The 24,572-nt window shown below is 38.5% G+C and overlaps 3 protein-coding genes across 5 annotated transcripts in view; 2 read left to right on the forward strand and 1 right to left on the reverse strand.

The window, feature by feature from the left end:
* The window catches only part of slc18b1 (solute carrier family 18 member B1), a 10,373-nt gene extending 4,620 nt beyond the window's left edge, over window positions 1–5,753 (forward strand). The window contains exons 5-14 of the mRNA XM_061063590.1: window positions 231–378; window positions 630–786; window positions 880–1,016; window positions 1,105–1,206; window positions 1,297–1,392; window positions 2,756–2,847; window positions 2,950–3,024; window positions 4,869–4,962; window positions 5,229–5,278; window positions 5,444–5,753. Of these exons, the coding sequence (XP_060919573.1) occupies window positions 231–378; window positions 630–786; window positions 880–1,016; window positions 1,105–1,206; window positions 1,297–1,392; window positions 2,756–2,847; window positions 2,950–3,024; window positions 4,869–4,962; window positions 5,229–5,278; window positions 5,444–5,498 (1,006 nt within the window). The 3' untranslated portion in view covers window positions 5,499–5,753. The remainder of the gene's footprint in view (window positions 1–230; window positions 379–629; window positions 787–879; window positions 1,017–1,104; window positions 1,207–1,296; window positions 1,393–2,755; window positions 2,848–2,949; window positions 3,025–4,868; window positions 4,963–5,228; window positions 5,279–5,443) is intronic.
* ahi1 (Abelson helper integration site 1) overlaps window positions 1–18,608 on the reverse strand; it is a 26,188-nt gene extending 7,580 nt beyond the window's left edge. The window contains exons 1-26 of one of the 3 annotated variants that reach the window (XR_009676499.1): window positions 18,482–18,608; window positions 16,875–16,996; window positions 15,809–16,392; window positions 15,601–15,695; window positions 15,317–15,503; window positions 14,938–15,130; window positions 14,757–14,852; window positions 14,463–14,648; window positions 14,081–14,233; window positions 13,333–13,465; window positions 13,005–13,128; window positions 12,565–12,794; window positions 11,856–11,962; window positions 11,597–11,715; window positions 11,221–11,351; window positions 10,981–11,121; window positions 10,648–10,841; window positions 10,505–10,550; window positions 10,351–10,403; window positions 9,841–9,958; window positions 9,604–9,653; window positions 9,401–9,466; window positions 9,145–9,307; window positions 8,711–8,796; window positions 7,370–7,458; window positions 6,910–7,187 (exon numbers count right to left, since the gene is read on the reverse strand). Coding sequence is in view for 2 of the 3 variants with exons in the window: in XM_061063588.1 (XP_060919571.1) it covers window positions 7,007–7,187; window positions 7,370–7,458; window positions 8,711–8,796; window positions 9,145–9,307; window positions 9,401–9,466; window positions 9,604–9,653; window positions 9,841–9,958; window positions 10,351–10,403; window positions 10,505–10,550; window positions 10,648–10,841; window positions 10,981–11,121; window positions 11,221–11,351; window positions 11,597–11,715; window positions 11,856–11,962; window positions 12,565–12,794; window positions 13,005–13,128; window positions 13,333–13,465; window positions 14,081–14,233; window positions 14,463–14,648; window positions 14,757–14,852; window positions 14,938–15,130; window positions 15,317–15,503; window positions 15,601–15,695; window positions 15,809–16,392; window positions 16,875–16,996; window positions 18,482–18,491 (3,657 nt within the window). In the remaining variant the exon portion in view is untranslated. Of the gene's footprint in view, window positions 1–6,649; window positions 7,188–7,369; window positions 7,459–8,710; window positions 8,797–9,144; window positions 9,308–9,400; window positions 9,467–9,603; window positions 9,654–9,840; window positions 9,959–10,350; window positions 10,404–10,504; window positions 10,551–10,647; window positions 10,842–10,980; window positions 11,122–11,220; window positions 11,352–11,596; window positions 11,716–11,855; window positions 11,963–12,564; window positions 12,795–13,004; window positions 13,129–13,332; window positions 13,466–14,080; window positions 14,234–14,462; window positions 14,649–14,756; window positions 14,853–14,937; window positions 15,131–15,316; window positions 15,504–15,600; window positions 15,696–15,808; window positions 16,393–16,874; window positions 16,997–18,481 lie in introns of those variants that run through there. The other 2 variants (XM_061063588.1, XM_061063589.1) reach the window with 2 other exon arrangements.
* Window positions 18,609–19,853: 1,245 nt separating this feature from the next.
* LOC132993255 (uncharacterized) lies at window positions 19,854–24,568 on the forward strand. Its single transcript, XM_061062982.1, has 13 exons — window positions 19,854–20,105; window positions 20,762–20,881; window positions 21,518–21,637; window positions 21,784–21,903; window positions 22,411–22,530; window positions 22,658–22,866; window positions 22,948–22,993; window positions 23,076–23,200; window positions 23,296–23,427; window positions 23,547–23,661; window positions 23,801–23,935; window positions 24,029–24,154; window positions 24,307–24,568. Exons 1-13 carry the CDS (start codon window positions 19,913–19,915, stop codon window positions 24,447–24,449), a joined length of 1,704 nt encoding a protein of 567 aa, XP_060918965.1. The 5' UTR covers window positions 19,854–19,912; the 3' UTR covers window positions 24,450–24,568.
* Window positions 24,569–24,572: the final 4 nt, after the last annotated feature.

Consider the following 24,572-nt stretch of genomic DNA (forward strand, 5'->3'; position numbering starts at 1 on the left):
CAGAACCTTACATACAGCAAAGAATTGGAAATTAGGACTTTGTCAGTCTCCATTTCATTTGAATACAGGTAACCTCAAATTTGTGATTTACTTTAAACCCTAGTTGAATTGTCTTCAGTCGGACAGCTTAAGACCAAACTATCAGCCCACGTAGTCACTCTGATTTGGTTTCAGTCGTTCTACTTCCCGTTTTGACATTAACGGATTCATTTTCCTTCCTTTTCTTGCAGATTGCTCGACAGGGTTCCCGCAGGGACTGCTTTCATAACACTGTGCTTTGTAGTGAGGTCCATCGACGCTGTGGGCTTTGCCGCTGCAATGACTTCCACTTTTGCCATGACAGCAAAAATATTCCCGAACAATGTGGCGACTGTTTTGGTGAGTGTAGACGACCCTGGTGTGACTGACTTGTTATTTAGAATCACGAGAAGAACAAGAAAGCATTGTAGCGTGAGTTGTTTTGTATCTCCCATTTCTCCCAGCAGCATGTGAAATAATAAATAGCTTTTGGCATACAGTGAGTAGCAAAAGTACCTAAGCATTCAAAAAATGCTTCACTCTGCTTGCTTGTGTTTATCCTGCACTATTTCTGTGAATGTTTTTAATGTGCTGAAATATTCTCTCTTTAGGGTAGTTTGGAGATGTTCACAGGACTTGGTCTTATTCTGGGGCCACCGGTTGGAGGGTGGTTCTACCAATCATTTGGATATGAAGTCCCTTTTATGCTTCTTGGATGTTTCCTATTCATCATGGTCCCTTTCAACATTTACGTCCTGCCAACCATTGGTACCAACATCAGCGTAATATTCTTCGCCCATTTGTTGTCACGTTATCTGTTTTCAATTGCGTTGTAAGTGTGAGCTGTTTTGATTCTTGCAGAAGCAGATCCCTCGCAGGATTCGTTCTTTCGGCTCCTCTGCCATGTGAAAATAGTCCTGATCTGCTATGTGATATTCACTCTTAGCGCAGGTTTGGGCTTCTTGGATGCCACATTGTCCCTGTTTGCTATGGAGGAGGTATATTTCTTTCTTCTGATCAAACTTACAGCAGGATAAAAAAGTCTTAGCCTGCAAATTTGAAGACAATTTCTTTCTTTTTCATTAGTTTGGTCTCTCCCCTGGCTACGTGGGACTCATCATGCTTGGTTTGTCTTTACCATACTGTCTGGCTTCTCCACTGTTGGGATATTTTACGGATAAATATCCTGTGAGTATAGAAGCACAAGTGCATATTACTTTTATTCTTTGTCATTTGACATTACAAGCTTAACCCTGATTTCTTGTTGATGTTTCTCAGGCCACCAGAAGTTGGTTCATGGTAATCGGAGGTGTTGCCACAGCAACTGGCTTCTGTCTACTCGGTCCTCTTCCTCTCCTTAACATCAAAAGGCAAGTATGGAAAGTATAGAAGACGTATTGGGTCAGGCCAGACATTTAGCACAAAGGACTGTTGTTTTCTTACAGAGAGTTTGACGAGAAGAGCAGCCAAGTTTTAAAATTCTCACAGTAATGACAATCAAATTGAGCCTGACATTTATATATAGTGTGTTGAAAAATAAAGCCAATGTGGAAGTGCAAAAAAAAAACCTGAATATCCCATTTCTTTATTTTGTTCTTTTTATTTTTTTTGTGGTAACTTATCGGTTATGACGATCTTAAGGCTGAGAGTTATTCATAATAAGGGGCGTGGCTGAACTTACTGAGGGGCGGGTGCGTTGTGGCTGTTTGTCAGGAGGCTTAAGGCCCGTCTCAGCTCTGTTACTAAGTTGACTGATAGTTATTTTGACACAGCATTTCCAATATGGCGACTGCCTTCTATGGGCTGCAAAAGTCCACTTCAGAAACCAATGGGTGACGTCGCTGAGTCTACGTCCATGTTTTATACAATCTATGTCTAAGAGCAGGAAAGCAATCCAACTATCTACACATGTTAACTAAACATGCTAGAAAAGTAAAAAGTGTTACTGCTAAATGTTTACTTTTAAATTACTAAAGGTAAATTAAAGATGTGAGACCTCTAAAATAGTTTGTGTAATGACATGTTCTGTGTGCTTCAACATTGATACAACCGCTTTGTGATGAAGAGGATTGTACAACTGCCAATACTAGAAATAAAGATAAAATAATAATAAAGAAACTTTATTTCTATAGCGCCTCTCCAAATCTGAGTTACATGGGGCTTAAAAAATAATGTTTAACAGACCAGCATAAAGATAGAAAATGCAAAAAACGACAGAAAGAAAGAGAACCAACTCTTCACCGTTTTAAATATAGTGTGATCCTCCTTTGGTTCAAAAGTAGTTTGTCAAACTTTTAACAGATTTGTCTTATTTGGAGGCTCCTCAGATCAATGTAAAAATGGGTAAATAGTTATGAAACAAATTGCAGAGGGAGACCAAGTAGGGATTAAAGGGAATCAAAGACTGTGAAATTGAATTCTGTCTCGAATGGGGAGCCTGTGAATGCAGTCAGGACTAGAGTGATTTGTTGCTTACTTGGACATCTGCTACATTGTTAAGGCGAGAACATAAATGAACTGCAGTTGTCTAGGTGGGGGAAAGGAGGGTTTGGATTAGATGTTTCTTTAGTGTGATTTTGGCATCATTTCTGATTTACACAAAAAGCAGGATTGAAAGTTCTGATTATAACCACACTCAATACGCAGTGTGTTTCCTCTGGGGTTAAGATTTACAGAATAAATTCCTACTGCTCAACTGTATTAACTTGTGTGTTTCTGTGTGTGTTTGTTTAGTAAGCTGTGGTTGATGATCCTCATGCTTGGGGTAATTGGGTTTTCTCTGGGTATGACTGCAATCCCAACGTTTCCTGAGATCATCACACATGCTTAGTGAGTGGCTTCACACGTTGTTCTACAGTCGTGACCTGTGGTTGCTTCAAAATACATTACGTGAAACAAATTCTCCACACTCATTTATTCTCTGCTCTGTAGTGATCATGGATTTGATGAGGGACTAAGCACTCTCGGGATGGTGTCGGGGCTGTTTGCTGCAGTTTGGTCTTTGGGGTAAGTCCTACAGTCTTTCACTGGTATCTCGACTTCTATGAACCATTTCTGCATATGAAGGACATTGAATCTGTATGTGATGGATACTTTTTGAAATGTTGGTAGAGTTCTGGTATCAAATTGCTGTGAGAGTAGTGTCACCCATTGGTGTGTAGGATCAGTATTGGTCGCAGATTCTGCCAAAAATGGGTTGTTGGGGGATCGGCGAGTATGCAAGTCAAAGCACCAATCCGATACCAAAGTCAATCAGCTCAAAAAAATTCTAATAGTTTCAGGTTACGTGACACAGTATAACAAACAATGACAGTGTTGTGCTAGCAGCAGAGATTATAAAGTTGGTCAAAGGGAGGAAATTTTAGCGATCAAGAGTTTCTTCACATGTATTATTCATCCTTTTTCATCACACTTGAGTCAGAGTATCTCTCTGTCTCTGCAAATACGAGGGCTGGGTTCGGCAAGGACCTCGTGATGTGAAACGTATTGCGATACTTTGCAGTAATTTACTGAAAAATAATACGGAAAAAGTAACTGAGCGCAGTGAACAACTCCTAAAAATACTGTTAACAGTAACAAAAGGCATGGGGAGGATTTCCCAGAGAGTCTTGACTATCACTCATAATCCAGTGTGTGGCCTTGTCTGTATCTTCACAGACTCTAGCCACCGTCTGTACTTTCAGATTTCCTCATGTTGCTGCGTTTGGGACTACTTCTGGGTGTCAGTCATTGTGCAGTAATGCAGAGCTCATGGTATACACCGGAGGTTTAGACTCAATGAAAATGTAGTGATCAGGTGACATGTGTCTCTCCCCTCCTGTGTCAGTCTTTAACAGACACTAACGTTACTTGAGCTGCTGTGTCGACCTGTGAATTTGAACGTTTTGTCTGCCTTGTGGTCGACTGAGTGTTACCACATAGCATGTAGATGAAGAGAAGCTGCACACAAACAAAGTCTCGCTTCTTCTTTCACGTTTGTGCAAAGCTGTTCTTTAGAGTGTAACCAGTATGAAACAATCATATAACATCGTATTTTGTTTCAGTTACCACTTTCTTAACACTCGCCTGTTTCACTTTAATTCACTTAACCACCACTGCCCTCTCTCTCTCTCTCTGGCTTGTGGCAGCTATAAACTCAAGGAGCGACATCTACAGTATATGTTCTGATTACAGGGGGAAAAAATGTAGAGGACATTTTTAATTATTTAAAGTATCTATGTGAGTGGTGGGAAAATTTGTAAATATATCGCAGTACTTTGCTGTATCGCTTTTTTGTCAACCTCAGCAAATAACCCAGTCCAGATATCGTGTATTTTGAAGGTAAAAATCCTGTCTGAACATTTCTGGATTCTGTGGGTTTTGATTGCATGCAGGAAAAACAGTCTGTGTGTTAGAGTTAAAGAGATGGAAAGGCATAGGCCGTAATACAATCCCAGAACCCATCGGCTGTTCTTTGATTGAGATTTAACTTTTGATGGATAACTTTTAACAAATATCTGAACAAAAGTAAAGCAGAAATCTGGACTGAGACGTCATATCTAAGATCCAACTCAGCTGTCATGTCTTGGTTTACTAGTTGGACAATAAGAAATGATGAGCACACATTGAAGGGAAATGATTGCCCAGAAATCCTAATGGTTTAAATAGCAGATGGCTCAACCAGAAGCCCTGAAAGTTGGCCGCTCCCAGAGGCAATATTTTCATAAAATTAGCCTAAAGTTCCTAGAGTTTTAATATCCAGTAGACTAGTAAAATAAACTAACTTAAATACACGGTGGATATAAAAAACACTACTTGGCTTTTATTTACTGCAGTTTTATTTCTAATGATTTGATTTGTTTTTGTCAAAGGATGTTTTACGGCCCAGTCGTTGGTGGACTGATCACACAATATCTGTGCTTTGAATGGGCAGCTGCAGTCCAAGGAGGCTTGGCGTTGCTGGCTGTAAGTATCCTATTTGCTGGAGACTATGGTCATAGTGCTGGATTCCAGGCTTGTTAAATGTTCACAGTGTAGCAGAGACCGCAAAGGACTGTAAAAGTTGTTGCTTTACTTGGCATAGCATTTATTAAGGACTGTAGAAATGCAATTTCCCAGCGTGGAAATTGCATTTAGATGTAAAACCAACATTAAGACTGATAACGAAACAAGCGTGTGATTGCAGTTTCTTAACCATTACACACGTTACTCAGTGACTTCTTTGTCCTCAGGCCTTCCTCCTCGCTGTGCATTATATCTGTAAACCCCCACAACAACAAAGGTAACAATCCACCTTAAATCAACTTAATCATCTTTATGATATTCATTACGATGCCTCATATCTGTATTTCATCTGTTTACTTAGTAGAAATCTATTGAGGCTTATTTTTTTAAGTTTTCAGAAGACGTACTGGGTGTAACAATGACTTTTGTGTTTGCATTCAAGCATCCCAGAAGACAGTCAACATAGAGACGAAAGCACTCCTCTCCTTATTGAATGAAGCCCTCAGCCACGTGTGGAAGTGTGCTATACTGAACAAAACAAGATCTTAATGTTTTATAAAGTTTTTGTATCATTAATTGCTTTTTAACATTTTAAATTATACATATTTGTTGTTGCAGATATTGTAATATCTTCTACTTGCATCGATGGAAACATATTTTAACATAACAGTATTGTTATGTATTTATGAAATGTTTAAAAGCTGTGTTTGTAGAGGGATCTGACTTAAACTATATAAAGCAGTGTATTACCAGTTTTGAGTTGGTACTTACTTTACAAATTGCACTCGGGCTGAATAAGAGGGGTGAATATAACCAGCCACTGTAGTTCACAGTACATTCCAGTTCAGATGATAAACTTAATGTGCCTTTTGTTCTGTTAATAATCTTAGTTTTTCACATCACATGACTAGGATTTCATGTTGATGTGACGCCTGCTATGCCTACCACATTCAACATGAGAGAAATAGGCTTATTTATACACAAGCTTATTTTCCTATACAAACTATATTTTAAGAGGATACCCATTTCTACACAAAAAACCTGAAATGTATTCTTAAATAATTCCTAGTTTCAAGCCAAATAGGCTACTATGAAATAACTTTATCCTAAAATGCAAATCCTATCTGAAAGGGGAAGGTTTGCCTATTGGCAACACATTCAATATAGTTTAGTTGTGTTTATACTAATCATAGAAACCATTCACCTGAATGAACAGCGTGGTCTCTTCACGAAGTCATGTTTCGACGGCAACCCGGAACGCACAAATATAACAGTGGCGTCGGAGCGAGCCATCGTGGTTTCAGCGAGTTTCTTCTTAGCGCTTTAAATTAGCGGTCATCTGTTGGTTTGGGTTTGAATCTTCAACTTCACCGCACATACACTTTTAGACTAAATTAAAATAAGCAAATTACTATTAATTCCCAGACTCTGCATTGTTTTGCAGATACACTTCAAATCTGGTACTAAGCATCTCTTCTCTTCTCACACTGTCCCTGATTCAAATAAACTAATAAAATATAAAAAATAAAACACTTATGCACAAATTATCACAACAGGCATAGAAATGCTTGTTTAAATACCTAATGTTAAAAATGTGATTTCACGTACATTATAATTAATAATCAACAAATAAATTAACAAAACAGAATATTTATCATTTGTATTTTTTATTTGCTAAAAAAAGAAATATACAAACGTAATTAATCTCGTACAGGCTAGGAACGTATAACTAGGATATAATTGAAATTGTGAAAACCTTATCATCTGTTAAAATAAAGACATTTATGGTAACAACAATAGATAAGTAAAACAGATTTTTAAAAAGCATATTTAACATTTCATCATTCAATCCATACAAAGTAAATTACATGATATAAATATATGGACGGTTTGGATATATAAAAAGACAAAGATTCAATAGACCTGTACAGTTTATTGCCGTATAAAAATGTATTTTGAATAAAAATGAAAGCAGTCAGGGTAAAACAATCATGTGTCCATGACTTTATGTATCAGACTCAAAGGCCCCATTAGCCTGACCTGTCAGTCTCTTGGGGAGAGGTCTGTCAGTCAATCGGCCTCTCCTCCGTGTGCTTGTCAATTCTGAAGCATCTGCATTGGAAAATGTGGTTTGGGATGAAGCTGCGGGAACTCCTGGCTTTTTCACCTTCTTTTTCCTTCTAGTTCTATGGACGCATCAAAGCCCAGAAAAGGTATTCATTATTATTTAAACATTACATCAAATATGTCATGGTGTTGCATTGTCCAATATTTGTTTAACAAAAAGAGATACTTTGAGCCTCATGCAGGCACTGTGACCCTGTGAAAGTAGATACAAAAATTTCCAGCAAAGCAAAAAACCACTTACCTGGCATCAGCCAGCTCAGGCTCTGTGTCTGATAGTGTCGGCTCAGAAAGAAATCTAAGTTCACCAGAAGAACTAATTGCAGCAGATACCTTGAAAAGCAAGGAAGAAGAATAGAAAGAGTATAGAAAAATAGGATGACAGAAGAAGACACCGAACCATACAAGTACCTTAACACCACACTAAGAATACTTTCTTTTTAAAAAGAGAATACATTCAAATGTTAACCCTTTAAAAGTGTCTCACTCACTTCAGGCTGATAGTGGCTTTTATACTTTGTCATAGTTTTTCTATACTTATGTTAAATGCCTCCAGCACAGCTCTGTAGTTTACTTTTCATACAATGACAACAGTTTGGAATATTACATAAACATGTTTTACTGTATGGTTCCTTTCAATGTCATGAGAATGTTTTCAGCAGTAGAATCTCACTGTAGCTCAGGCGGTCATAAGAAGGCACATGACATGCAAATCCTAAAAGTATTTGCAGATTTTGGGTAAAAGTAATGGGATTGAAAAAATGCTCTGTAAGACTGTACTTAGGGAACAGAAGTGCTTATACTTGATGCTAACTCAGCATACCGACACGTTCACAACTGAAAAAAACATAGCACTCTGAGGATGAACTACGTAAAATGTTTAGCATTGATACCATCTTAGCATGCTAAAATCTGCCAAATTAAATGAAAATATCTAAAGTTTTGCAGGTCTTTGGTCATTAACCAAAACACTAAACGGATAAACAAAGTCAGGAATGTAAATTCCTCCCAAGGAAGATATGTTGTTCTTTAATTGGGAAACTAATAGTTGTCAAGGCATTTCAGTCGAAGTTCCAAAAATTAATCTCATTACAAGAAAAGTCAGGGGTCTTTACCCTCTGGGCACCATGAATGTCTGTGTGAAATGTTAATCCATTAACATTAGTGGAGGATTATGTATTAGTTGTATATATACAGTATATATACAGTATATATATATATTTGAGTAATTGCCAAAGTGATGTATCGTGCGAGCAGCTGATATTGAAATGCTAAGCTCCCTGCTACATGCATGGCCAAAAAACAGCAATATACAGTTTGTTCAAAGGTTAGATTTTTTTGTTTGTGTGATTTTAAGTTTTTTACAGCTAAAAACAACTTTTTAAAGCCTTTGAAGCCTGCAGTGAGTGTTTGGTGGTCAAAAGAAAGACAAGTAAAGTATCTCTATTCTGAACAGAAACAGAGGCTAAACAGACCAAAGCCAAGGAAAACCTAGATATGGAGTACCAGAAATGAATAGACCCATTACAGCCACACCTTGTTTCACCTGCCTGCCCATGTTACAAATATAATACTGCCTTCTTACCCTGGTTGGTGTTGTCCTCTCCACTGTCCCCTCAGACAGGTCTTGGTGTGACTCTGCGGAATGAGTCACCTCTCCGCTGATATCTCCTACAATATAAAACAACTCAGAATCATCACCAACACATTAACATTTTCCTTTATTCTTGATACTTTGTGTGTACTGAAACGTTACAGGGAATCAGCTACTTTGTTTTAGGAACATATATTTTTTATGTTTCTATTTATCATGCAATCAGTGAACTAAGGCTCTGTAGGCAGTTTCATTGGTGATCTGTGTGATTCTGAACTAGTTTGATCCAGACAAAAACGTTCTGCTGTGAATGTGAATCACGCCTGGCTGCTGTGTACTCTACATAGAAACCTTCTAATGGGACATCCCTTGTCCAATCAGATTACTTGGTCTGAAGTTTCTAAACCAAAATATATTACACTCACTTTGGTCTGCTACATAAGAAGCAAGAAAATATCCCTGCTGCCCATTGACCAAACGCCCAAACCACCAGTTGTCATTGTCTTTGTAGAGCACGTGGATGACATCACCGCGGTGTATGGTGAGTTCATCCGAACGATTAGCTCTGTAGTCATAGAGTGCGACGACCTAGAAGAGACACACAAAGGTGGAGGATGGATTAAATATGAGAAGGGAAGAAGGCTCCTTGTGACTGTGCGTACAGCTACAGTGTATACTTACTACTTGTTGAACAGGGGCTGAATCCGTCTCCACTTGGCTGCCTGAAGGAAAGTGGTCAGGAAGGGCCTGAATAAGAAAAAACATAATTTTTAATCTGTAGAAGCAGTTTTAGAAGATGTTTGCTATGTGGCAGACCCCCAGTAGCAGTTGACTAATCTGTGCACTGTCTATATAATGATGCATGACACACTCAACAACCTTACCTGCAGCCTAAAGGATCCTCTGAGACGCTGACCAACTGGACTAAAACCACCTGATAAGAGGAAAAAAACTATAAAGAGCAGGCTTGGGACTGCAACACAACGCTACCCTAAATGTACCTCATGTAGCTTTAATCTTGCAAAAGATTTGACCGAGCATATCAAAGAGCAGCATTAAAGCCATTCATTAGTTTAAGACACATGAGAGTGTTATGAACAGTACAAGTTACAAGTACTCACGATTTTGGGTACTCAGAGCTGCCTGGGGGATCAGCTGCTCGGCTAGAGATCCAGACAGCTGCAGCTTGGAGTGCGGGGACAAGAAAGACGGAGGTGGTAATGAAGCATTTAATCCCGTCTGTGAAGAAAAAGCTGGGTTTGAGTTTTTTTCCACCCCACTTCAAATAACTGTAAAGTAATAGCTAGTTTTCTATTTCATGTCGACCCTCAGAGGCCTCATTATGCAATTTTTCTGGCCAGTGGTTAATTGTAATTTTCTGCTGAGATTTAACACAATACAAAGTAGCAGCCAGCTGAATAATGTGGATAAAATGAGACCCAGAGGAAATGGGCTAAAATGCAAATGTATCTTCAAAAATAGAAAAACTTTACAAGTCTTAAGACTTTCTCTAGTGGGGGCTCCTTCCTCTGCACGGGCATGAATGAAGGGGCAGGTTAATCACCAGCTATGAGCCCAAAAAACACTGGCTAAATAAAGGTGTCAAAGTAACCCTGATAAAAAAAACTCACTGTGCCAGAATCTGATGTCAAGCTCCTTCCTGTATTTGTAATGCCCATTTTGCCTTCAAACAGAACACAAACATAGAAAGTTAAACCATGTTGATAAAGAAATTCATCTCATTCAAATCAACAATTCAATTCTAAAAGACAAACTGTACAGTACCTTGCTCGTATAGGAATCCAGAAGTTGAAGACCTCGGATTTGGTTCCTAAAATGTGGGGAAAGGGTGAGATTTAGTCAATAGTCCCCTTTAAATGTCTGTCTGTCTTATATGTTATGTCAAAGTAAAAGAGAATGTTATTTACAAGAACTGAGTCCAGTGTCTCCTTAATACATTGCATTTTGAATGCAAGCCTTGCTGTGTGGGCAAACTGATCCATGGCTGAAGAAGAAGTCATGTCCTGTAACACTGGTGTGTCAGGTGTGTGTCTCATGGTTTTGGTGTCAACCGAGGCTGATCTGCTCGCAGCTTTTATGTTGTGCACCTCCATCTGGGAAACTGAAAAACAGCATGACATTGTCTAAGCTTGGATTGTATTTCAATGGCTGTTTGTATCAACAGGTCAAAAGAGTAATGACAAATAAGGAGGTTTGAAACGACCGGTCGGCTTTTTTTTTCTTTTTCCTTTTTTACAAACCTTTTCGATCGTACAGATACACGTGGACAGGCTGGCTCTGACCGAAGGCGCAGAAAGCGACCATGTTTTCATGCGGGTGAAAACACACTCCATGGAGAGCATTTGGGTAACAAAGCTCGGAGTAGACTGCAACTTGATCTCCTGTAATGATCAACAAGTTTACAGTTTGATCCACTCTGCGGAACTGTAAAGGATTTCTTTGTTTCTGTCTGACTGAAAAATCAACAACATGCTTTTCACCTGTATCACTATTCCAGACGTATGCCATCCCATCCTCACTGCCAGAGAAGATGAAGTTTCCACATGGTGTAAAAGTGCTACAGATCCTCTCTCTGTAGTTTGTTGCTCCTGTGTACTTCTTTACAGCCAGACTGAAAGGGGGAGAAAATTGTGTAAAAAGTTCAAGATTAAAAGTATGTTCTAGTAATATAAATTTTATGACAGCAAAAACTTTAATGGGCACTGCTGTAAGTGTTAAAATGGTTTTGTTTTGACTTTCTTTTCACGAGGTTACTGCAATAGCTGTAAAGCAAACCATCAAATCTGCAGCCACACTGACAGTAAAAACAAAACAGTTTCACTCTAATCGCAGACGGTTATGTCAAGGCGTCTTTACATTCTCAAGTCCATCATCCTGAGGACACTGTCTTTGGCATGAATGAGCAGACACCGGCCGTTCGGATGGAGCTGCAGCTTGTTGACAGGGATACCCTTGAGGTCACTCTCATCAATTTTCTGCAAAGAGAAAACATGCACAATTTTCAAATATCTCACAATGATCTTTTGTACTTGCCCAAGCACGAGCCTTTAGTTGTGCAGTACACTGTGTAATATGTACATGTAGGTACACCATTCACAGACATCATCTCACGTACTTTCTCTACACTCCAGCGATTACACGGCTGATGCTGCTTGCTGTCGTTCACTGAAGTTTTCCACACAATGATTTTGCCTGTGTTGTCTGCAGAGAACATTCGCCTTCCTGAATAAAATAAAATACAACAAAGGGAACATCAGCCTGGAAGGACACAAGTATAATATACTCAATTTACATAATAAAAGAAGACAAGCCTCGCTCCTTCATAAACACAGCAACACAATTTGCCTTACAACAGATGGCAATAGCAGAAGCAAAAAAAATTGCCCTACAAAAAAATCCCCTGAAATGGACACAGGCATGCTCACATACTCACTGAAACTACTCGATGACCTTTGTCAAAGGGTGTTTGAGAGTGGACAGGTGCAGCTTATGATTTAAAAACATCAGTTTCTTACTTTGAATTGTGTATCAATATCAACAAATATTCAACAACTTATAAAAGCTAAAAGCACGTTTTATGTTTAAGACTAGAATAACAGTTATTTTCATGTCAATATTAAAGCCAGGTCATGCTAAACAATAAACATTTTTAATGACTTTGTATCTGTCACTTCTCATGTGTGAATGCAGTATATTAACACCAGGAATGCAGTTGGCTGTGGGCCTATCTCAGCGTACACTGGGTGAGAGGTGCACACCCACGGACAGTTTATCATGAGGTGATATGGTTGTATCACTTGCGGCAGAGACACAACATTGATTACCTTCAGAGTCAAAGCAAACAGCGTTGATGAAACTGTTGTGACCCTCAAACTCCTGCAGCAGCTGGCCATTCACATCATCCACATCAAGCCTCCACACTCGCACCAGAGAGTCAAAGCCCCCCGTCACCACCAGGTTCTGGGCTGTGGGGTGGTACTGAGCACAGTATACAAAGGATGGATGGGGGAGAACCTTTTGGGCCGTTCCCAGGAGCTTCTCCACGTTCCACTCTCTGATGTAAGAGAGCAAGAAGAGTTGAATAATGCATATTCAGAGACAGTTGCTCAAAACATGCTGTGTCACTGGAATGCCTTTCACTTTGAGGAGTAATTACTCCCCCTAGAGGTGGACAGAAAAACTGCGACTACAGCAAATCATTTACCAGCAGCCCCTTTTTTTATTAACTTAATTCTTTTCTTTAAGCTAACAACCAGAAACACACCTGACAGTTCCATCAGAGGAGGCAGACAAAAGGCTTCGATCGTCTCTGGACCAGCAGAGATCATAGACTATCTTCAGATGGCCACTGAAGGCAGCCAAAACTTTCCCAGACGGAATCTCATACACTGGAACAAAAAAAAATCAAGTAGCTTGATTATTGATTATACCAGAGTATTTCCAAATGTTATGTACATGCATGTAAGTTTAAGACTCAGACTCAGGATGACTCTGTGTAAACAGCAAGGTAATTAGGTGGAGATTTAAGATGATGAGTCCAGAGTGGCATCAGCAGGGGGAGTTTTACAGGGTGTTGATGAGGTGTTGCTTACCTACAACAGGGAAAGCATCTCTGTCAGCACAAGCAGCAGCGAGTATCGTCCCAGCGTGCGAGAAGAGCACCGTGAAGCAGCCCATCTGGCCGCCACGGAATGACAGCATGGGCTTGTTAGGAATCCGACAGACCTTTTTCAGAAAGACCCAGTTAGGAGTGTGCAGTCGGGAAAAGGTTCACACTTTTTCTCTAGGCTGTTTGAAAAACTATACTAACAGTCTAATGTGAACAGTTAGGGTTATTTGTAGCTGATTAATTTTCTGATGCCGAGAACCCTTTTTAACCACATAACAGTGCATGCAGAATTGTCTGTAGATCGTTCAACCTATCAGAGTGTTATGTACCCAAAGAAGAGACCTCAGTCATTTTTACAACCAGCAAATCAAGAAGGTAGCAAGTATTGTGGCTTTTTCCAGTCGTGTTCTCTCCAGTACATTTTCTGTTGCAGTCAGGGAGTTGTTATGTTTTACTTTGTTGTAGAACTTACTGCTATTCTCTTTCCTTCCAACTGAAATCAGCCTATTAAATGCTCAGTGGGTTTTGTCTCCCTTGACAGAGAGATCCTTTGATTGTGTTATTTAGTTTATTTTTTCATCAGTCTATTTATTTATCAAGTTTATTTCCAATAGTATCCATATTTATATATTTATATATTTATATAGTTCATATTTTGTCTGTATCGTGCTTTGTTTTAGCTACAAGCCAGTCAAGATATTAAGAAGACCTCCTAACTCCTTACTACCGACCTGTCCTGGCAGTCTGCTCCATCTTAAGGCGGGTGTTTTGCTCTCTACAGGCTGTGTAAGGCTTCTCTTGGTGACCTCATTCTGCAGTTCACTGTAGGAGGTGCTACCCCTCTCCTCCTGCAGGGCCATCATGGATCGCATACTCGGGTCAACCTGCAGAACAAAAAAAAAAATCCACATCAGCTGCGACATATCACTGAATCCAATTGTGGCGTGACTTTTACTTTACACATGATGCTCTAAAGCGAAATTTTAGCTTGATATTACTTATATGTGACATATCAAACATTTGCATATCTATAAATCTAAAGAAGTAATGTGAGACATTATTAGCTAATCACAGAAGTGATTAACAACATCTATACAGCAGACAATGACTTACACGCTCAGGGAGTTTAATGCCCTTCACCGTAACATAAAGGGTGGAGGCATATTTGTATCGGGGGTATTTCCTCCACCACTCGACCACCTCAATTGTTTTAGGTTGTCTCTTTGCTCGAGGTGGAGGGCAGAAGAGCTGGAGGCGAAGTTTACTGTCAATATTCAGCACACCATTTGTGCCGACCATCTAAACAATATGCGGGGGGGAAATAAAGAAAAGGACATGAGTGTTAAAGAACAAGCAAAAAAAAACAACAAGCTCAGCCGGGTCTACTTTCTTTGAATGAGCAGGTACCTTAAGGAATGCCCATGCAATCTTCCTGAATCCTCCCTCCTGTTTGTCAACATCAGCATTGGTTCTTGCTTCTTCCATGGTTATAAAGTCCAGTATCTTAAGAAAACATTGAAATGAAACATTTACCTACAAATACACTGTAAATTGGTTACACATATGTCCAAAAGGAAATGTCTCTCACTTCAAAGAACAGTATGACTCTGGGGCTGTCGTCATTTTGTTCAACAAAGTGTCCGAAGCGTTCGTTGAAGATGATCTGCTCACACCATTCAGGGACGACCGATTTGTTCTTCTTGAAGTCGAACGGTTGAGTCATGATGGGCAGAATGTGGTCGACGTTCTCTCGCTCATAAAACGAGGAAACTGGCCGATGGCTACAAAAAAACAAGACAACCAGTACATTTTCAGTTAACCCTCTAATTTAATTTCAGCATGCATTGGTTAAACTAAAACACAAATACATATGATGTACAAGCTAAGAAGGACAGAAGGTTCAAGGAAATAATGTAAAAGACAGAATTGAACACTGATTGTTAGGTGAGATTTTGGTCCACTCTCACCAGTCTTCTTTCTTCACATACTGTCCAGTGATTTCATCCACAACATGGATCTTCACCATGGGGTGTGAGATCAGTAGGTCTGTTTTGAGGCGATCTGTTCTGTGGACATTTACTCCCAGCACGAGGCTGTCATCGAACATTGGTCGCTCTGGCACATCTGCCTCAGTTTCACTCTCTTCTTTGGCAACTAAAGAAAAGGGAACATTAAAAATCAGAATGAGAGAAAACACACATTTTAATCATGAATTCTGTAAAAGGTGAACAGGAAATTCAGTTCAAGTTACCATGTTTTTTCTTCTTCTTTTTCTTTTTCCCCTTGGTCTCCCCTTGGGTTTCATTCTCAGCTTCAGCTTCCCTGTCAGCATCTTCACCTTGATCCCTACCAGAACAAAGAGTAGAAAATCGTGGCATCAGTATTATGTTTAATTGTAGCCCAGTATCTTAAAACAAATGTTAAAAGCAAGATAACAAATAAAAAGTGAATATACACACCCTACTTCTTGCTCTGACATAACAGATTTCAGCTTTTTCTTTTTCTTCTTGCCAACATCATTATTTAGCGTAACGTTCTGGGAGACGGTGCTCTCTTCCTCAGTCTTGTTTTTTGTCTTCTTTAAAGTTCTCTCCTCCTCCTGTGCAATCTGCTGCTGGTATTCATGCAGCAGCTTATCTTCTGTGTCCTCCACCTGACTCTCTGCTTTGGCCTCTCTAGCACCTTTGCTTTTCTCTTTCTTACTTTTTCGCTTTGTTTCCTTTTCACCACCTCCATCATCATCTGGCTCCAAAGGGATCTGAGACTTGGAAACATCCACATCCTTCTCGATGTAACTTGTAGCGTCCTCAGAAACAGGGAGGGAGGGAAGCTCCCTCTTACTTTTTCTCTTGCTTCTCGAAGTTTGAATCTCCTCTTCGTTTCTACTGTTGTTGATATTGACTTTATCTTCTGTTTCCTTCTCTCTGCGCTTATTCTTTGTGTAGCGAGGGCTGCCTTGTTCAGGGTGGTATGTGTTCTGGAGAATGGCCTCATCATCTTCTGTGTCCTTCCCAAGGTTGAGATTCTTTTTTAGATTTTCAAGCTAAAGAAACAGAAAAAATGAACCAGAGAACTTTAGGATGTCTGTGTAGGTCAGGTCATGATAAATCAAAACTTGACCCAAAGGCAACTGGAATTTCAACTAAGAATCTTCAACTAAGTCCAGTTTCCTTTGGATCAGAGAACTTTGAATATATATATACTGGTACATGAAAAATCTTTAAAGATCCCCACTTTTAAATTGAGGTGGTTATTCTGCATTGTATCATGCAAGAAGGAGATAAAATAAGTCAAACAGGTTGAATGTAAAAATAAAAATCTCGATTTTTCTGCAGCCTGTTTAATGCGACATCTCACCAGAATTAAAATAAAATAAGGAAGAATTGAAAAATAAACATTACCTCACAAGTAATCCAACACTTAGTTATCACATATTGAACGTTTGCTGTTTGATTAATATTCTACACCATTAATGCTAGAACTACACGTTACAACATATTTACAGTCTATGGTTACAACACCTACCACAATAGTCTCCTGAGTTTCAGCGTTCTTCTTCTTCTTAGCCTTCTTCTTCTCTGACTCAGTGTATTTCTTGAACACTTCATTAAATCTCTCACGGGTCTTTGCCCGGTCTTCACTCTCACCTAAAAAAAAGATGTATCACTATTACTGGGAATAGTGGAAATTTAATGGCAACATATAGATCAGTGAATAGTATGCGATCAAAACATTGTGTGGTGCCGTGGTGAAGGATAAATATGTTCTAATACTGTACTTCAGCAAAGTTTTCAGGTCATTTCAATTTCAAGTATTTGAAATATGTTTCACATATACACCAAAAAATATTAAAAGATCCCAATCTTGATCAAAAACTTTAAAATAATGCTTGCACTTTAATGCACCTAATTATTAAGGTAAGACGATATGCAGAATGTGAGACTGAAAGAGTGTATTCTGCATTATTTCATAAAGGACTTCAATAATCAATTTAGGATATTATGAACACACCAATATACTGTTTTTAAAATTACACACCTTAAAGTTTGGGGATCTGGTAGAATTTAAGACTGCACAAATAATGTATAAAGCAAAAAATAAACTGCTACCTGTAAACATACAAAAACTGTTCAAAGACAGAGAGGGGGGGTTATAACTTTAGAGGGAAACTAAACTTGAAACAGCATTATGCTCGGACCAATTTAAAAAGTATGTGTATTTCCATTTGCGGGGTGGTTTTGTGGAATGGTCTTGACAAAACAATGAAACAAAGTATGAATATAATGCAATTTTAAAAAAATGTACAAAAGATATATCTTTGATAAGTACAGAAATGAGGAAGGAGAATGTAAATCTCACAGATGTTAATGGCGCCTGTTCATTTTGTTCTTTTTTTTGTTTGTTTTTTTTTGTTCTGTTTTTCTTAATAGCTCGATTGGAGTATTTTTTTTTGTATTGTCCGTTTATTTTATTTTATTGGATTTTGCATTTGTTAATGGTGAAGAATGGGGGTAGGACTTGACAAGCCTGGGCTTCTTCCTATCCCTTTTCGAACGAGTCAAATGTGTATTATATTGTGTTGGTCATGATGCGCTGAGTGGAGGTGTGGGTGGGGGGTTGTGCATTGTTTATTACAGTCTACTCTGTGATTTAATTTAATTATTTTCTTCTACATTCTTATCAGAGTATTTTTGTTTTGCTTTGTTTTGTTTTTTTTGGTTATTTTCATTTTTATGTGTGTTTATGTGACTGTGTGTACATATGCATATATGTTTAAAAAAAAAAAAAAAGGAAAAAGGTAAATTGTATTTCTGTGATTGGAAGTATCGTTTTGTATTTTTTTCAATAAAACATTTCGGGAAAAAAAAGTGTATTATATTGAAATTGGCTTTTTATTTTTTATTTCATACAGATTTTTATTTTTTTTCCATTTGTTTATTAATTTTCATCTATTTTTAAATAAATAAAATACTTTGAGTACACATTATTGATCACATTTCTGTTCAATTGTACTGCAAAATGTCTCCTTTTAACATTATTATTATTATTATTATTATTATTATTTTCCACTATAGTAAAGAATCACAGTATTATCTTGCACCGGTGTGTTGTGAGGACAGCAGGAAACTCACCTGCTGGCATTGTCAGGCGCCGTAATGTCCCTCATACTGATGGTAAAAGGAGAGTAATCCAGACAGGAAGGCTTTCATTCTGAATACAAGGATTATAATAACGCATAAGGAAATATATGTAGGAACATGTTACAACGACCTGTGGTAAACAACAAGATAACTGCTTCATGCACTTTTAACAAAACATTTTAACACAAGGGCATCCCGTTTTTTGTGAAATCTCATAAAGAGGGACCAAAAACAGATCTGTAACAGCACCTTTTTGAGAACTAACAGTAAACCACCTACTGCATGTACAGTGATGTTGGCTAGGTTAACTAGCTTGCTAAGTGCTAACGTTAGCTAAAGGGCATCGTTAACCGACTACGATTTGAACATTGACACTCAGTTCCAGTAAGAAACAGTGTGGGCATCACAAACAAACAAACAAACAAACAAACACCACACAAGTGTAGTTAAAACCCGGCATTCAATTGGATAACTGAGTGTGTCTACCCTCTGCAGTGATTGCTAGCGATATCCTCCGACTTTGTCAACAACGCTGCAACGGTTTCCAAGTCAACCGGGCGGAGGGCGGAGCTTAACCACCATGTTCGTGACGCGCTGACAAAAACAACAAATTCACCAATGAGATTTGCGGAAAGTGAAATCGTAACTAAAATAAAAAATATAAATTATTTATTATTATTATTATTTATTTATTTATTTATTATTAATAAATATTATCCATACGTAGCTCAGAGCCAGAGACGAGAGGCTACAAGCTGCAGACAAATGGCTCTAATTTGAACTGCCTTCAAGTCAATTCAAAAAACTTTATTTGTCCCCGGTGGGCAATTCAAAGGCACACAGAGCAGTAAATTAACAACAGTGCAAGTAAACGAAACGTTTTAACCTAAATATAAAGTGTCAATTTAAATACAACTTAAAGCTTAAACTTAACTTAAAAATACAAAATATAAAAGAGTAGATATAAGTGGACAGTGATCGGACTAACAGATGAAAACAGATGTAAACAGAACTATGTGCAGTAGTGACCAGATGTAAACAGAACTATATGCAGTAAACGAGAAATAAAGATATATATACAGAACTATGTGCAAGTAGGCAAATACTAAATGATAAGTTATTAAGGTGCATGGTGAATAATCTACCTGCTGGGAACACGTACAACATTATTTTACTTTAAATGGGTGGAACAGTTTGCTGATTAATAAAACATCCCGATTTTATTTGACGGGCCTTTTAATCCAGTTAGTAGGCTATTTTGCTTCTTTTTTTTTACAGGCCATGATTTGCGTAACGGATCGGGAACAATCTGTTGCTGTTTACCTTACAGTCACGTGATGTCGGTGGGCGTGTCTACGTGCAACCTGCGGAAAGCAGACAGGTGCCATACTGGTGCCATACCGCTCTACAGAAGATGTAGTCATGGCTTCTGACTTCTGTGGAGACTGCTCGCGACTGCTCAAAGAATTTGTTGCTCATTTGAGGAAAGTTTGCAGAGAAATTGAGCAAATAATAAGAGACACCTTCACAGTGTTGGCTCAATGCACCTGCTTCAGGAGTGCACCTGAGAGGAAGACGACGACACGAGACTTACTGTCTCTACACCTTCTGAATGGTAGGAACATTCTGTCACCTAGCCCGGTCCTTTGTCTTTTGTTGTGAAAAGCACACGATGTTTCTTACCTGTATGGACAAGGGGAAGTGTTGACGTGCCTTTTTCTGTTTGTGTAATGTGTCCAGTAAGTACTCACGTTTAGAACATAGGATTAAGTGCATCAACGCTGTTTAATAAGATGCATTGTGTCCTACTATTATAAGTATTTAATTAAAAACAATTGTACTTTACGAATTTACACAACTCGTGTACAAAGTCATACTTAAATATCCTGCAATGACTTTTAAGATGGCTATGAAACAGACTAAAATTTAAACTGATGCCTCTTTATCATCTACAAAAACAAATAAACAATCAACATATAGATTGGCTACAGAGATTTTTAATGTCTGAAATTTCTGCTGCAGGTTAATATCAGACAATGTAAAAAAAACAAACATGTTGCAGAAACCTGATGAGTGATACACTTCACTGTTAAAGAAATGTATCTATTTTTATTAACACAATTTACACTTGTACAGGACAAAATCAGCTTAGTCCAAAGGAGTCCCCAAAATCGTCCACAAACCAAAAGTTCCTCATAGGAGCTTTAAACCAGTGTTTTCATTCAAACCAACCAACTGTATAAATCATTTTTTATTTTCTCCTTTTCTTAGATGATGAAACTCAACTTCCTAATCCAGAAAGTCTACAGGCACTGAACAGACTTGCAGCCTCCGAAAACACTGATCTACAAATGACTGCAGCCATTTATTATTTACATCTCAGCCATCATGGTGAGTAAAGAAACCGAACAGATTTTTATGCTGCATTTTAAAATCTTCTTGATAGCTCTTTCCTAAACAGCACATAAAATGAGACCATTGTTTGCACTTCAGCTTTCTCATATCGCTTGTTATGGGATAAGCTCTCCAACGGGTATGACCAGTATCATGCAAATTATCAACCGTCCTTTTTTTATTTGAAGCTGGTTCAATATCCAGCCATGTGTGGGCTTTATTTTCATTATGAAGAACAAATAATTTGGTTTTATTTTTTCAAATCCTAACTAACAGATATTCATATGAAATTAATGTTTATTTATAGATCCGTTTTCATTTTTTAAACCATTGTGTTGATATGAACAGGTTTTGCCTTGTAGTAAATGTGTGATCACACTGTAGTTTGCATAAATGTGTCAGTTGACAGATTCCTGTGTTTGCTTGGTCGAGGTTGATTAAACCTGGAAGAGATTATTCTTTCTTGAACGTGAATTAAAAACCAACCAACCGTCATATTTTTTAGTGTTTGAGTCTGACAGCTAATCTAGACTGTGCACAACCTTTAGATCATTCTAATACAACTACCAGTTTATTGTTTGTCCTTATTTTATTCTCTTTTTTTTTTTGCTGTTTTGTAATTGTGTGTTGCAGTGAAATCTCCCCTATCAGAGTCCTTCATGGAGCCAGTACTGGCCTTACTATTGTCAACGGACCTGGACGTGCAGAAGACTATCTCCCTCTCTTTGGTCAATCTCCTAGCAAAGAATAACGGTAAAAGAAAAGATTCACTCAGTACGTTTTAGCGTTTGTATAAAAGTTGTTTAACAGGTGAAATAAACACTTTTTGAAGCTTACAACTATATTAACAACTTTTGTGAAAAGGATGACCATCATTCATCCAGAAAGTGTGATTTCAGTGTGTAAGGCGTCAGTGGTTGAAATGGGGATGCTGGTACCTATAATGGAGATGTTCCAGTCTGGTGATTCCACCGCTCAGTGTCACTCCTGTGCCTGCGTCTCCATGTTGGCTTCCTCAGGTTTGTACACACTGTAGAAAATGTTTTTTTTGGGAAATCTCCCCTCCTTAAAGTTTCAGTCTGTATGTCTTTATTTTTAGTGTAACTATAACTTACTGGTTCTCACGTCTGTCTAGACAGTGAAGTTTGCATCCAGTGCACTTTTTTTTGATTGATTGATTGATTAAATTTATTTCAGACATACCAAATAAAATAAAATCAAACATATCAAAAATACAAAACGAAATGAAAAGCACAAAAATACAATAAACAAAAAACAATGTTGAAATTATTTCACAAAAAAAGAAAATTACATATATTCAATTGATATGCCTGAAAAGGAGTAGAAAGAAGTATAAAACTTACACTTTGATCATGCTAGTTATTAAGTGTTATATTAGGTCTTTACAGTGCTTGTGTATTTCTTTGCAAAACTAGTTTTCACACCCTCAGAGAAAACAAAACTTCATGCCCCCCCCCCCCCCCCCCCCCCCCTAAAGTGTAGAGCTTTAATCTCTTTTCCTGCAGAAACAAACAGGGAAACTATCATGGTTGACGGAATCATCCCACTGTTGGCTTTGGCAAAATCCTACGATCCCCAGGTGCAACAGAATGCAACGTGGGCTCTGTTACATCTCACACAGTCAGGTTGGATCCTTTCTGCAGAATCTTTGCATGTTGTTCCCAAAACTTCAAGCTGCTGTGTTCATGTCATTTTTTTCTTCAATTTAACGTGGAAACATCCAAAACTTTCTCTTTTTTTTTTTATTCCCAGATTGGTCGACCAGAATTGTATGTCAAGCAGGAGCTATTCCTGTTCTGGTTCTTCTGCTGCAGTCTACAGATTCAGTGGTGCAGTTTTACAGCTGCACCGCTCTGTGCAACATCTCTGCTGTGGAGGAGCACCACCCAAAGCTGCTCAGCATGGGGGGTCATTATTTATTAAAGTCTCTTCTGACTCTCATGTCTTCCTCAGTAGTAAAGGTATTCACAAACTTAAGTGGCTTAAAGATGAACTAGAAAAACTTATATATTTCTATATACATGTGTTAAATTCCTTTTCAGAATTCGACCCAAGCATGCAGGTGTCTTCAAACTCTCTCAAAGAATGGTAATCGTTTTGTTATTGACAGAAATAAATTAACACCTTGTCAAAAAGCAGCTGCTATTATTTTTGTTCTTTGTGTGTGTAGTTGTGATCCAGGAGCAGCTGATGGAGCTGGACTGTGTGCTGCCTCTGAAGGCTCTGCTCAAAACATCTTCCCCTGAGTCAGCGATAACATTACTCTCTACACTGTCTGCACACCCACCAAACCATGTATGATTTCCTACAAATCAGGATAATAACAATAGACACATGCTACACTGTATAAATCCCAATATATGTATGATATTGCCCTGCTTTGATTTCAGGACATCCTTTTAAGTGAGAGCCTGTTGGATGAAATCGGTCAACTGCTACATCATCAGAAATCAAACTCAGTGATAATCACACACAGCTGCAAGATAATCACTGACCTGTGCAGCTCCTGTATGGGTCAGCAGGTACGCAGAGGCTATAATTCATGAATTTTAAGTTGCATGTCTGTGTTTCATACATGATTTGCTTGTGTGTGTTGCCGGAGATTCGTTCAGCTGTGTTGAATGCAATCTTTGTTATCCAGGCTGCGGTGGAGACTTCTTGTTTTCCAGGACTCCTCTGCGCCCTTCAGTCCCCCGCCCTGTCAGATGAGACCTTGCTGCACGTGACATCACACTTAAATCACCTGATGACCTGGGGTGAGTGAGCTGGAAATTAACAAGTTATGTTCTGCTCCATGGAATCTCATATCCGCAGCTCAGTGTTGAGCGTTACAGAACAAAATCGTTTTTGTATGTCTTGTTTTCATAATCCTTATCAATTTATTTTCAATTTCAGGTCCACTGAAGTCTGAAGTGTCCATGAAAATTACCTCAGAACAAGTTTCGAGACTCGTGAAGTTGTTGGGGCAAATGGAAAATCCTCAGTTGTCGTTCACCAGTGCAGCCATCATCAGCAAATTAGACATGACAGGTAATGTTCTGTGCAAGTAAAACATCAAATCATGACTCGTTTCATTTTATGAATATCAAAAATAACCTTCTGTAATTTTTGCTTCTCATATAGACGAGATGGCCCAGTTCCTGAGACCTCACTATATAGACATGTTGGACTACCTGTTGGTGTTTCTACAAAAGAAAGATGTAAAGTTCCAGCAACTTGCCATAGTTACAACATTCAACCTCAAAAAAGGTGCGTGTTTCGTTTTACATCTTTGTATTTAGAAACTAAGGTCACTGCAGCCCTTCAAATCCTCTCATCATAAATGTGTGGAAACAAAATGTAAATATAATCATTTGAAATTGAGCAGTTCTTAGCCTGGTTTGTGCTGCTCTCATCTGCAGATGGAGACTTTTCCTCACTGCTGGCTGACAGTGAGTTGGAGGCTCAGCTGTGGAAGGTGCATGCGCAGACGGAGGAAACCAGGCGGCTGCTGGAGATGATTCAGCCCCTTTCTCCTTCTGTTAACCCTTCCCTTCCACTGTGAACATTCTGAGATGTGACCTGTACTACATTTTCTTATTCATGCACTGTACGGACAAGTACCATTTTTATAACATGTTTTGCTTTTATGTATTTATTTTTCATCCATTTTTTTAATGTTTTTAAC

This window comes from Labrus mixtus, chromosome 18 (genome assembly GCF_963584025.1).
Source record: "Labrus mixtus chromosome 18, fLabMix1.1, whole genome shotgun sequence".
NCBI lineage: Eukaryota > Metazoa > Chordata > Actinopteri > Labriformes > Labridae > Labrus > Labrus mixtus.